General features: G+C 39.3%; 1 protein-coding gene across 1 annotated transcript in view; it reads left to right on the top strand.

Annotated features, from left to right (window-relative positions):
- Positions 1–244: 244 nt before the first annotated feature.
- Positions 245–14,296, top strand: part of LOC138294145 (zona pellucida sperm-binding protein 2-like) — a 72,214-nt gene continuing 58,162 nt past the window's right edge. Inside the window, exon 1 of the mRNA XM_069233338.1 lies at positions 245–399. Within this exon, the coding sequence (XP_069089439.1) occupies positions 314–399 (86 nt within the window). The 5' untranslated portion in view covers positions 245–313. The remainder of the gene's footprint in view (positions 400–14,296) is intronic.

Raw genomic sequence — 14,296 nt, 5'->3', positions numbered from 1 at the left:
GCTTGAGAACCATATCGGCACGCTTTTGCTATAAAAAGGACCCCAAAAAAATGACAAATGCAGTCGCTGATACGGCTTAAGTGCTGTCATAAGCGTAACTGTCTGAGATTGTGTACGTAGTTTAGGAGGCAGTTAAGGGCGATCAGCTGGTTTGTAAGCAGGCATTGATGCTGATTGGTTGCGCGCCTGCGTAACTCTGCCTCTTTAGAAGCAAAAGGAGAAACCGATAATTTGTATTTTTTTAGTGTATTAGTCGTGTCGGCGTGCTTGGTGTCTGCTGGCCTTGCCGGCGGAAACTTGTTTTGTAGTTTTCATGGCATCTGCCGGCAGAAGTCTGTTTGGAGTGGCTTTGCGCCTTTGTTCCGAATTTGGTACATCTTCGCCGCTCGCCAGACTAAGGTAAGAAAGTGTGGGTGTTTTCTGACATCACCGGTGAGTAGTTTACACGCTTTATGATAACCTCCTAAATTAGTAAGATTTGCATGTCCCTTTTGGAGCCGTAGAACGATTACGTTTACAGCAGACTGTTTCAGCGGAGGAAGGCCTCCTGTTTAATTGTATATTAACGAGCTTATTTTATGAAGGAGTGCGTTTAAAAAACAAACAAGTAGGCTCTTCATTAAAGTTTTACCTTTCGGTTGGAGCGCTTGTTCCTCCGGCAAACGTCTCCAGTTCCTTTACTTGTTTTTTTCCCCCAGTTGATATTTTTCGGTAAATTCAAACCTTTTTATTCTCTCACTTTTTTTGTGTACTTCAGAAGGAGGGGAAGCAAAGCTAGACGTGTATCGGCAGTTGCAAATGATACCAAAATGCAATGTTTCTATAGGCGTTCATGATTGGGTATCTGCTTACATGCCAACAGACCCAATTCAGGCAGGATACTTGTGTGTTTTTTTTTTTTTTTTTTTTTTTTTTTTTTTTTTTTAAGCGCAAATTGCCTTATTTTGGCTGTATCCCGCTTCGAATTGCCTTGGCTGCTACAGAAGTCAGTGGGGGACATGCGTGCTCACGATTATTTTTGTTCTTGGATCTCTCACATTCCTCTCTTTTAAAATGTTGGCATGTGTCTTATAAGTGGCCCACTACCATATTACAGCTGGTGCTATATGGAATCCCTGTCGCTTTTTAAAAGTTAGTATGAGAATGTAATTATCTTATCTGCCTGATACTTCAGTTGGTTACCTTTCCTGTACCTAAGGTATTCATCTGTAAGAGAAACTCATGGCCCCAAGAATGGGTGACTGGATTTTTCTGAAGCATCTTCCAATATGGTCCAATCCCAGGGGATGTTGTAATGTGTAGGGGGTGCGGTATCGGGGAAGAAACCCTTGAGCATGTGTCTGTCCCTCTTTCCGGAGCGTAGAACCCGGTTACCAAATGAGTGGAACGAGTTGGGGCCCGGTCCTGTCGACAGGCTGTTATAGTGTCTCTAGATCGCAGCAATACAATGTTGAGTGTTTTAGTGATTAACTGTATTAAGGCCGCTTTGGCCCCATTTCTTCAGGGCACAGCGAGCACAGTTTAATGTGCTCTTGCTCCTCTGGCGACGAATCACTCCTGTGTCCTCACTGAGTTCCTACTTTGGTATTCTGGTTTTTACTCCTGTTGGCTGTTCTTACTGGTCGATCAATAAGCGCACTTTAAGTGCCTGGGTTTTGTTGTTAGGTGGGTGCTGGGACTGCCAGGGGGTCGTGAAAAATGTTTAATTTTCATGTATAATGTTATACTTTCTCTATCGGATGGTCTTGTTTAATGCTTCACCTTTTAAATTAGTAATGATGTGGATTAATCAAGTATGTTTTTGTCATATGCTTGTTTTAGAATTATGACTATCGGCAATGAGGGTTATTTTAATTGTCTATTGTATTATTGAGCTTTTAATTGTAATGGATTTTAATATCTGTACAGTTAATAGTTCCACATTCTTATCTGACTGCGAACTGCTGTTTCCTCAAACATCAACTCTGCACAAAGGGATCTCCCACTGCTTGAAAGGCATTTGGCAGCCACAAACCTACGTATGTGTCGTACACAGTACAAACCATAATGACACTACATAGTGTTTTTTTTGCTAGTATTGTAGATTAAGGGGAGTGATGATAAAGCATTAAAAGTGAGATTTTACTGCGGAGGGAAGAGTGACAGGTAAAATTTAAAGATGCAATTTAAAATGCTGGTCCTGTGTTTCATAGCTTCTTTATAAAGGTAAGACAGTTTTAACTGCCCAGAAAAGGATGTCGCATATATGTAAACCCTGGGAATGCACACTGCCTGCAGAGCACGAGGGAAACATTATAATGGAATATGCACGGCGCATTAGTCAACAAAATAATTGCATGCAAATATGTAACAAATCTCGCCCCTTTACTGACAAAATAGTCAGTGATTTAGAAGAACTAACGCTATGCGTGCGTTTGTTCTCATATTTAATCAAACATAGGCTGTTTATTTTACAGACTTAAAATAATTGGTCTCTCGTACCAGTCTTAATTCTGGAAGCCACACCATCATTCACCTCACATCAGAAAGGGCAACCTTTCTGGTACTTCCACATGCAACCTCTAACTGCACAGGTCCTGTGATCAGTCTGGCAGGGTTATCCACCATACAGGAATCCCTCGGGCAACCAGGTTTACTCTGGCAATGGTTTCGTTAACTTCATTCACTCCTCATACTTCAAACTCTTCCCTCTTGCATTATGACTCTGTTCCTGCTTACTTTAACAACTCTAATGGGTTTACCAAACTGGGCTTCACCTTTCCGGAAAAATCCAGGTTTCAGTATGCAAAATCGCAACTCTGGACACTTTTTTTCACTCATCCACTATGCCCCCCATCCTATTTTGTTTCGACGAATTCCAGAGTCACAACAATTTTTCAAAACCTTTTTTCTTGAACAACCATCGAAAACTTAGAATGACGCGTTTGTTATGCTGTGAAGAGCAAACCTGTGCAACCAGGCTTTTTTTTCTTTTTCTTTTTTCTGCCCCACTTGGATATTCTTTCCAATTTCAGGCGCCGAATGTGACTAGTAAAATGCCATCATTCAATCTGGCTTAAAGCCTTCCATCTGCCCTTTACTTTGTGGAAATTTGTGGGGTATTTCAAAGTGCGTTTGCAACCTGTTTACTGTACTCCTTCAAAAGCCATTTTATTTCAGCTGATTACAACTGGTCGTCATTATCGGTGACCCATGTCTGTAATATCTTCCTTGAGAAATAATCCTTTTTTTTTTTTAACACAAATTTATAACATTTTGATTACAAACTATATATACATAGCATATTTCATGACAATACACCTAACATGACAGTGTCACAACTTCAGTAACTCGGGAAAAATCAGTGTCCAATGAATTATATATATATATATTTTTTTTTTTAAATGTATATTCCCAACAATGCATTTCTAAAAACCAACGCCGCCCCCCCCCCCCAACCCCCCCATTAACTAAACAGCATCACCTAATTGTCACATATACTGAGGGTGTGTATGTGAAGGAATTACTGATACTATGTAGGGGGTTGTGAATAAAATCTGATGTGTTGGAACTGTCATTTTAATATGCCGTATGGGTCAAGGCTTGGGTAACTTAGAATAAGTGTACGAGCGCAATTGTGGCTTACAATCTGTACAGTGGATGGCTAGGGGACCAATCCACTAACCAGGTTCTTTCCCAGAGATAAGTGTGGCGGACTTTTTCCAGTGTTAGTCCCTTTCCAACATTTTATCTTGCAACTTGAACAGTTTTAGTAGGGTATCCCATTCAAGTAATATGGGTAATTTACACAATCTTCTATTCCTCTCTATAAGACCCAATTCTATGTTAGACCCCCATTAGGGGAAGTTCTCACACCATTGAGCCACCGTTGGAGCCTGTGGTGACCCCCAGTATCTCATTGTTAATCTCTTTGCAGATAGCTGGGCCCAGTCTGAAGTGTCATTACCTTGGAGCATTTGGGACGGATGTAGACTTAAAATGCACTGTTCTAACTTGTGCCAATGTGTCTGGCTGGTTAATGCTGATGCTATGCCCTACCAGTAAGCAGATAATGCAAAGTAGATCCATAACATATGTATGTGACACTGGGGCACCTAGTGTCCCTGACAAATAATACTTTGACAACTTCAGTTACAACCTGCAAACTAGCCTAGTTTACAAACTTTGGCCTCTGGCCACTTGGAAAGAAGTAACTAGAAGAGCAAATTTACTGTCGGGAGAAAGCACCTTCTAAAGGCTTGTTATGTGACAAGCCATCTTTCCTCAAGATTAAGGCCACAGGACAGGAGATAGTGGAGTGCACATTTATTTGAACATCTTGTCACTCTCAGAATAAACTTCACTTTCTTACTCAGTCTACAATCCTATCCGTTCCTGGCCACCCAAAAGACTTCATCAACAGTCTTTTCCATGGAAAACACCTCTGGATCACCATGTTGAGCTACATCAATTATGGTATGGCAAGGCACACACTTAATATTTAAAAAGTAAGTCTCCTTTCACATCTGATTCATCTTCCAGTTGTGAATAATCAAGCTAGTCCCACCCTTTGATAGTCTCATGGTGTGACCACCTTTACTTATTTCTTCACACAGTTCAGATACTGTCCTGTTACTTACGTGTGTTGTGTGTGTGTGTGTTTTTTTTTTTTTTTTTTTTTTTTTTTTATCCATATTTTCCACCTATAACATCGCCTATGGTTATAACTACAGCCACATCACAATTGTTCTCAATCTATTCTGATTCACTTTAAGCAACTCTTGATCGAGAATTGTAAGTCACATTTATTTTTCCAAGCATATATGTATTATTCAAGGCTTACTTCTGTAGCCTTGTCCTCTCTCTCTCCTACAAGAGGAGTCAAGTAGTACCCCTGTGCTGGAGAAAGAATGCTAATTAAGGTTGTATGATCGACTTGACTCAAAAGTGGATCCCCACACAATCTCGGACATAGTCTGTCACCCACAAAAAAGCCCGATTGTCTTTTCTGTTGGGTTCACAGTATGGGATGCAAAGGTGATATTACATCAACTCAAGCCTTTAACTTTCCCAGCCATAATGCAGCCATCAACCGTTATAACTTTTTCCTTGCACAAAATGCCTGACGATTAGGAATTCTTATCTTCTATTGTCAAACGTTCTTTGTTCTCTACCCCAGACAAACTCCACTCTTTCTATTCGAAGTCCTTAAGGGCTCTATCTCTTCAGTAAAGGTTTCAATGCATTTACTGTATTATTTACATTGTCTCAGAAAGGACAACCTCTTTCTTTTGAGTCTGGAGTAGGGGATCCTTTTGAATACCCTCCGCCTCAAGAAAGCATTATGGTTTAACGCTGCTGCATGAAAGTGTACCCCAAATAATCAACCTCGATGTCAAATAACTTTCATGTCTCACATGTCAGTCAACCAATTCTCTTGCTGTCTTTCACAATCTTGGTAAATATGTAACTTATGTTCTCCCTCATCCTTGGAATATGCTAAAATGTCACCCAGGAAGCGCTACTCAATTTTCCATGCCCTTCAGTATTCAAAACATAGCCTTGTGCAATACTGAAGAAGCAGAGGCTAGGTAGGCAAAGCAGCATTCTCTTGTATTGAAATAACCCATAGGGTGTGGTGAAAGCAGTTAAAGTTTTAAATTCTGGACTTAAGAAATCCACTCTGTATGGCTAGTCAGATTTTATCGGGCGAGCTGTTTTTAGAATTTATGGGTGTGGCCTGATTAAGTCAAACTGACAAAGAACACCTATTTTGCTCATTCAGAAAGTGAGCAATAAAGAGGTCTTTAAATATTATCTCGTCATTCTTGCTGCCTATTTAAAGATAAGCCAAATGTCACTTTACATCTTTCAAATTACTGCTTATTTTATCCTGGAGACTGCATTTACAAAATCCTTTAACTGTGCAGTCAGAGTAAAACTATCTGACAATCATGCTAGGGTACATGCAGTGTGAAATGAAGAGATGTAGGATGTCAGTAGTTTTCTAACACACAACATTCAAATAGCTTTTAAATAAGCCATACACATTTATGTAGTTAGGAAGACACTTGATTGTGGTTCTGAAGAGTGATGGAAAGAGATTTTAATAGGACCAAAACAAATGACCACTTTACTTGGTCATGTGCGAATGATAAATATTAGCTGAAACCAGATTCCCACATTGATCGTACTCTATATAGTTTTGTCAAGAAAACTGCATGTCGCTGGGAGAGTTTCTAGCCATTTTAGTGAAAATGAGTGGTCTGTAAAGAAGTGCAGTACCACAACATGATTTAGTAATACAGGGGTGTTGAATTCCTATAGCCTGACTCCCAGGACCTATTGTTTGGGGTCCAGGGTAACAAGTTTTTGTTTTTTGTCCTTGGGACAAGTAAACTCAACCCCTCTGCACAAACCCTTTGCCTGACAGTTCACAGTAGTAGGTTATGGAGCAGGGAAGGTAACTGTCTGCAGTTGAGGTAATATATGTCTGTTAATGCTGTTGAAACCTGTATTTATGGTTCATTAATGCAAAGCCTTTATTAGGGTGAGCATTCTAAGGAAATGTTGCAATATGGGACTGCACTGCTGACAGTGGTCCCAGTATAAAAATGTGTACACAGGTTTGCAAAGTTTAACAATATGAAGCTACGTATAATACTCTGCTTAGCTGATAATATTTGCAGAGCCTGAAAGCCATATTGATGAGTCTTTGCTTTAAAATTAAATGTTCACAAAAATGAAACTAAGAAAAAAGGTTGTGCTAAACTTCAGTGAATTTCTGGTATCGTTTCTTTGAAGCATCTGCTAACATGTTGATGCATGCTAGTATTACCAGAAATTCATAATGGAACCACTTTCAACATGATTATGGGAAACATAAAAACAAACAATAATTGGCAAAGCCAATAGGTATGACATTGATGGTCAGCCCTTTTGGTTTTTTTCACTGCGTGTCTGATTTTGACATGGTATTTTGTAAAACTTTTTTTTTTTTTTTTTTGTGAGCTGCCAGGCCCCTCACCATTATAACAAACCTTGGCAAAAGCAATAATCATTTTGGTCTCAAAGCACACATTTCCACAGTAGTCTGTCACAGAGCAAAACGATTTATGTACCAATATGCTCATTGTGAAAGAGCAGAATGCTCTCACTCACAGTGAAGCCAGTCTAATGAGCGAGACTGAACTTTAATAAAAAAACAAAACCAAAGGTGTTGGTTAACTTAAGACCTAATTAAGGGCCCAACCCTTAGTCACAAAAGTGCACCCATGAACGGTACCCCTTGATTAGTGCAGATTTACAGCTTTCATGAATTCACAGTAATTTTCAAAAAGTAGACCTGGAAATCTTACTTCTAGAAAATATTTGTGAACTGTACTTAACGTGCAAATAAGCCTATGTAGATTTGTTAATGAGCAAAAATGTTTAAGTGTTAACAAGTTCACGTCCCTTCAACCACGTCCCAACAGTGGAATACACTTTATTTCTGCCCTGGTCAGAACTAAAATTCCAGCCTTTCTCAGTATGACAAAAGGTTGTAGAAGAGCTGGTGAAAACACCCTAAGACATGCAAGTGAGTACGTTTGCACAGACTCCAAAGTGCATTCCAACACCGGAACTATTGCTTAACACTACCTCTTAACTTGCATATGTTCCTAAAGTTCTCTAAACATATATCCTTTTTAATAATTAAACAAGGGGAACAATAACTTCAAATCCCTTCCTTGAGTCTGTATCATTGAGGTGAGTTTCAATGCCTCCTGTTGACTAAATAAAGCAATGCACTTTTTGCTTCCGCCCCCCCTCGCCTGCTGGTGATCTTCATCACAGATTGTGGTGGCACATGCTGTGGTAGATTTAGCTTTTGTCTTTGTAGACTCTTTACGCAATCTTGCAAAATGTCTACATCCCAGTTTGTATTTTCCAGTAGTAGGACATTTTAAAAGAAGCAATATGGGTAAGGCTGTAATTTGTAGCCTATTTCCTTTTTCTCGTCTCTCTGGACAATGTATTTGAAATGCTGCATACGTGTTTTTACAGCTTCATCCAAGGATGCACCGATAGCTGTTCTTGAATTGTGTTGAGTCATTCCAAGGCAGTAAATGGTTTAGGTTTGAGTCTTGTTTCATTACGTAAATAGTGTGGCAGCTTTTTTTATTTATATATTTTCTTTTTGTCACAATAGTTGATCTCACCTTGTCCCTCGTGTGAAGTCATTTTAGTAATGCTATGCACTTCTAGCATTCAGTGTCCATACAAGGTAGTAAAATATTCTTATCTTTGATATATGCACTTTACCACCTTTGGTGGCAAATGATTTTAAAAAAATCCTCCTTACATTTGGGCTGTGAACAAAGGATTGTGTTTGGACTGCAGAAAATTAGGAGGAGGCTTAACGTTGCATGATGGAGCAATTACACAAATGGCAAGAGTGGCTTTAAATGAAATCCGGAGTGCAAACCAAACAAGTCAACACAATCCTGATTGTACGCACAGCATTAAATCCAATTAGTTGGTGGCGTTACTCTGTGCTTCCACCTTGAGTCAGTTTATGTAGTATTTTTAAAACTGGTCTGCATCACAGAACAAAATAACTTGTACCGCCAATAATGCACATTCAAATGTTTCCCGGACATACTTTATTCACCTTGTGAGCGTCAAAGACGTTTTGTTACTGAAGTGACTAAACAATACTTGTGTGCACATTATTTAAAAATACATGAACACATAGGTCAGCAGGTATCTGTGTATTGCGCGCACAACCTAGGTAAATTATCATTAAAGTAATGTGCATGCATTGAGGTTTAGATAAATGGATGGGCACTTGGTGGTACACAAACAAGTGCTTCCCAACAAAGAAATGAGACATGCCACTCTTAAGTGGATCGAAAATTCACTTCTTAGTCACCTTATTTAGATATGCTTGCTTGGTGATGGAAGGATGTCCACACACTTACTGATTCACAACCACGATAAATAATTACGTATGATCTGCTAAAGGTAATCAGAAATTGATGACCAGGCACCCTTTAGGACTATAGTAAACCTAAGAATTAATGGCTTAGCTGCTTAAACATTTCCTGCCTCAAAGCTACCCCTTTTTGATGTTGGGGGGAGGCCTTTATGCTTAAGCTTTTGTGTTTCTCCCCCCTTCTTCCCCCCCCCCCATCTTCTTGCCACAAAAGAAAGACACTCACACTCGTGACTGGAGCAGCGTGTAGGCATTCAGCAAAAATATTGTCAATCGCATCAAATATTGTAGTAGTTTTTTAACTGGTAATACTCAGACTTCAAAAATGTATTTGCTAAGGTAATTGAACTGTTCAATTTGAATTATTGTAATTTGTTTGCAAACTTTAGTGCTTCTAATTTTAATTATCACTTTGTTTTATACAATTTTTTTGTTTGAATTTAAAAAGTAAGTTTAATGTGTTCATTTTTTGTAGAAAGTTATTTAATGTTTTTTGTTCAATGGCTAGTATTAAGTAATTTTTAATAGTACCTTTTTTTTAAACTGTGATATTTGCTTATTTATTTTAGTTATTTGTCAGAAGCAGGAAAAAATTGCAATAGAGAAGCCCATCTCGGGTCTCTTATGCCTAAACTAAAACTGGGAGTGGCTGAGTTGTTATAGCGCATGATGTTCTGTCAAACTTGGACTACTGATATTTTATATTTTGATGGTTAGTGTTGAGCCATTCTGGCACCTCCATCTTCTAGTAGTCAGAGCTAGAATACTTATCTATATATCCTTTTTTTTTTTTTTTTTTTCCCCCCTGAATTGTGAGGCTAGCGCATGACTAAGGTTGGTCTAATTTGTGAGTGGTAGAGCTACCATGTTAATCTTGGGGGGTGTGTGTGTGTGTGTGTGTGTGTGTGTGTGTGTGTGTGTTTTTTTTTTTTTTTTTTTTAATACCTGTATATAAATTTAAGGGCTGTGACTGCTCTAATACTGCATTCAAACAGAACATGATATTGTCCATTAACATACCCTGAACATGCCAGGAGCCGTTTGCTATTTAGGTGGATGATTTCGGAATTAGTCTGTGGCCTATGACTTTTATTCTTGTTTGTTTGGGGGGGGCGGGGGTTGTAATTTGAATTTTCTCATGTAGGTAATCAACAAGGGGATGCTTTATTGCCCTTTATTGAATGTTTTTGGCAGAGTTCAATATGTGCATCGCATGTGGTATCTTCTTTCTTTATCCCCTAGGTATTGCAAGTGTTATAGACTGCAATTTTGTTGCTGCCAATTTAAGGGATTCTATTATGGTTTGCTTTTTCATCAATCACTTTAGTGACCATAATTTGTGTTTGAGGCTTTTGGACTTGGGGCATAATAGTGCACAGACTAATTACTATGTTGGCTCCAGTATTGAGCATGGCAAAAGATTGAATTGGAACTTGGTAAATCCTGAAAAAATTAATAAGCTTAAGGAGCAACATAATGCCATAGAACAGTGTCTCATGATTGAAAATAACTATACTTGTCGTCTGGATTACTTTTTTATTGAACAATTTCTCATTCATAAATGAGACATTGCGTGAAAAGCTTGATAGTTTTTGTTCCATGTTGTCTTCTGAATTACTCTGCCTTAAAACGGAGCCTTACAAATGGTAAGGAGGTTGCAAGGTGTAGAAGGCGGTATAAAATGGAAACTAGCAATCCAAGAAAAAGCTTTAAGTGACTTCAAATGACCAACATTCGTTTTGGTCAACACCCCTTTCTTTTAATCCTGTTGGCACCATCCGGCTTGACTGTTTATTCCTGCATACAGCTGTGTTCTCATTGTAATGATCTGTGGTCCAATTTGGTATTGGATGGGCTGTTAATTGTGGGAAATGGGGAGAATTTCCTTTGTCTAGGATGTTAAAGCTGTCAATGACATGCTTTCTAGTAAAGCCTCAGGTCCTGGTAGTGTTCCAATGGATTGTTAAAAGAACAGTACAGCACTTTGTGCCCTTATTACAAATGTTTTTAATGTGGACAGTAATCTAAGTTTGCCCAAACTGTTAATTATTCTGAAATTTCCAAAGGGATCCGTAACGTTGCTGCTGAATTTCTTTAACTAATTACATTGTTAAAATGGCTGTATTTTTAAAATAGCTGGTTTTGTTATGGTGATAATACTTGTTAAATGTTTTGGTGGAGATTTGGTTTTGTTTCAGTGAAAGGGCTTTGGTTGATCAACCATGCCTTGAACCACACTTAATAATACATACCCTGTGGCTACTGGTGGTTCCCTATATTCAGCATTTATGGGCCTAAACTCAGCCTGTGTGATATTGGTGCTAAGCTTTGGTCCATCATATAATCAGTCAGTATTGATTGATATCCTTGTTTCTGCAGCATCGCACCAGGATCTATTTGATAGATTTCAGTATGAGGCTAGTAGGCAATGCTTAGCAGGTGAAAAATAACTAGAGGGAACCAGCAAGGCTGGTGTTCTTTTCCCACTCTTATCTTATACTGATAGGCTGGAGGTGGGCTTGAAAAATCAAGTTATTCAAATTTGTGATGGGCATCATTTAGTTTGTGGATGAAGCCATACTTTTATCCTTGACTGACTTGACTTGCAGATGCTTTTTGGATGGCTGTCAGGTTTATGGAGGGTCTAGATTTGAAAACTAATTTTTCTAATGTTTGACTGTAGGATAACTAGAGATGTTCTAGTTTGTAAATAGAAAGTAGGCAATGCTAAGGCTTTTAGATATCTTGGTCTTGTCTTCAATAACAAGACACTATGGCAGAGTTAAACGAGGAAAATGCAGCTTTGAAACTCAAGGTGCAATACTTAATTTTGACACAAATTGGACAATACACCAATAAAATGTCTGACACTTTATAATGCATTGCCAAAGCTCAATATGGTGCGTGTATCTGGGGAATATGATAATGTTAGCAGCCTGCTGATGGCTGACAACTTTCTAATTTTTTTTTGGGGGGGGGAATTATTTTGGTGTTACTTGAAACTTCTTTTGCTTGTCATTGTGAGCTGGGGATGAAATATTTGTGGCACTACCGTCTGCCTCTTAATACTAGGGATCTTGGTCTGGAGTAATTTGTGCAAGTGCATTAAACTTGGAAACTATAGTTTGAAGCATGTCTGATCTGAAGGTCTAAATGGTTTGCATGACTTTACAAAGGATACTATTTTATCAGAGATGATAGCAGTTAACATCTCCAATGTGCATATCTCCCAAAACACAGACCACAAGATGCCTAGTGGATGTGGTGTTAACTACTTTTAAAGTTGGAAATTGGGTAACTGGCTCTGTATCAGAAAATAAGACCCAAGTTTGACTAATGGGGAGGGATATGGTGGAGGATAGATGTCGTCACCAGCAAGCCCTGCAGAACTGCTGCATGGTCCTTGGAGTGACAAAAAAAAAACACATCATAAATTAAGTTCGTCAATTCGGTCCAGTATGTATTAATTGTGGAACAAGCCCTCAATACATGGCTTAGCATGCCTTGAAATATGACTCCCAAACATGACCCTAAGCCTACAATGGGTGTTAAGTACCATCTAGCGAGGTGTTTGAAAGCACTCTCCTTATGTTTGGTGCAGATGGGTTTCTTTCCTGCCCTGTACAGTATCTTAACTCATTAGCCCCCTCTCAATTCTTGTCCCAAGTCATTCTCTCATTTGTCTCAAACCTGGTTGAGGGTGGGGGACCCTGCTAGTTCTTTCCATAGTCTGGATATGCATGTGTGGAGACCTGCAAAAGCACGGCCAGTAGGTATCAAATGCTAACACCATGTATGCTTCTGTTGTCCAAGGTTCCCCAGTTTAGGTCTTGGTTTTTTGGAAATGCTCTTTACATTCTGCACCATCACTTAATCTACCCCTTTATAAACTGTGGGGGGAAGTTGATCCTGTATCATAGTAATTTCATATGGAGCTCCAGGTAAGAAATAAGTTGCAGGCAAATCCCAACCCATAGCTTTGAATGTCTTCCATGTGCGTGGAAAGGATTAAGCACTCCCATACTAATGGATTTGGTATAATTGATTTTTAAATCCTGATACTTTTGAAAATTTCAACACTTGTTGAACAGGCAGTATAGAGGTTGCAGGACCTGTTTAAAAGTAAATATCAGGCAAACTTCTATTTCCTTTCACTGACTAGTCCCTCTTAAACCATTTTATTTTCAATTGGGGTGGGTTCCTTCATTAATGAGAAAAGCAAGTGGGGGGAAAATCACACCGGCCTAGTGCTTCACTGTGATAAATGTGGTTTACTATATGGTAGTTGTGCATCTTGTGTAATAAAGGCTCTGTATCTGGTCCAGTCAGGTTAGAGAATACTTTGTACAGGGTATCTGTGGCTCAGAGCAGAGATGTCTGGCTTTATCAAAGGAATATGTGCAAAGTATAAGTACAAAAAACGGTGAGTAAGAGATTATCAAATCAGATACCAGTTTATAAAATCTAGGTTGTATGTTAATCTTTAAATAGATGCCAAGTCACTGTTTTCTGAGATGAATTTTTAGAGAAACAATGTCACTATTTTTCACTAAAACCATTGCATATCTTTTGTACTCTTAATGCAATTGTGGTTTAGGGTTAACTGCAACAAACTACTATATGGGCACACTTTGGGCTGCCAATTCACATTGGCAGCCAGTCATGGTGACCAGTTCGGTCCAGTTGTACAGTTAACTTTCAGTTTAAGTCTCAAGTCCAGTTCTGAATCCTATGGGTGAACTGCCATTTAAGTCAGAGGAATGGAGATGCAAGGGATGCTGAGCCAGACTTGCGGGTCTTCCTGTAGCCTTGAGTTGGAGGGATTACTTTGGCCCTAGCTCAAAGTCTGGCAGCGAGCACAGTTGCCACTGATCTGTTTACAGTGAAACGCATGGTTTCCTTTTGTTGGTGATTGCTTCCTTGCTGGGTGACCAAACTGCACTCTGACTCTTCTTGGGTGCAACTTTTGAATGTCCGGGTTCTGTCTCCCAAGCTGCACCTCTGCATCAAGCAGTGGTCAAGATTAGAACTTCTAGGGCTCAGAAGTGTGCAGGTGTCTCAGATTCCCTGTTACAGCCACATGCCATAAAAGCTATCAGCTGACTCTTGGGAAGACCTATCTGTCTGGCACTTTTGGAGCAACTTTTCCATGAAATGGGCATTACAGTCCGTTCTCTTTGCTACTCCACAGGTGCAGTCCAGTCTTTAGTGTAGCCTCTTTACTGGGCCCAGGAAACCACAGGGCAGTCCTTCGGTTCTCTCTCCAGTATAGATGTAATTGGAGACCTGGGATCCACTTATGTCTAGTATCATCTATTGCGGGATACACTGCTCCGGCCA

The sequence above is a fragment of the Pleurodeles waltl genome, chromosome 4_2, assembly GCF_031143425.1.
Source record: "Pleurodeles waltl isolate 20211129_DDA chromosome 4_2, aPleWal1.hap1.20221129, whole genome shotgun sequence".
Lineage (NCBI taxonomy): Eukaryota > Metazoa > Chordata > Amphibia > Caudata > Salamandridae > Pleurodeles > Pleurodeles waltl.
Note: the sequence above shows the minus strand (reverse complement) of the source record. Positions and strands in the feature narration are given on the sequence as shown.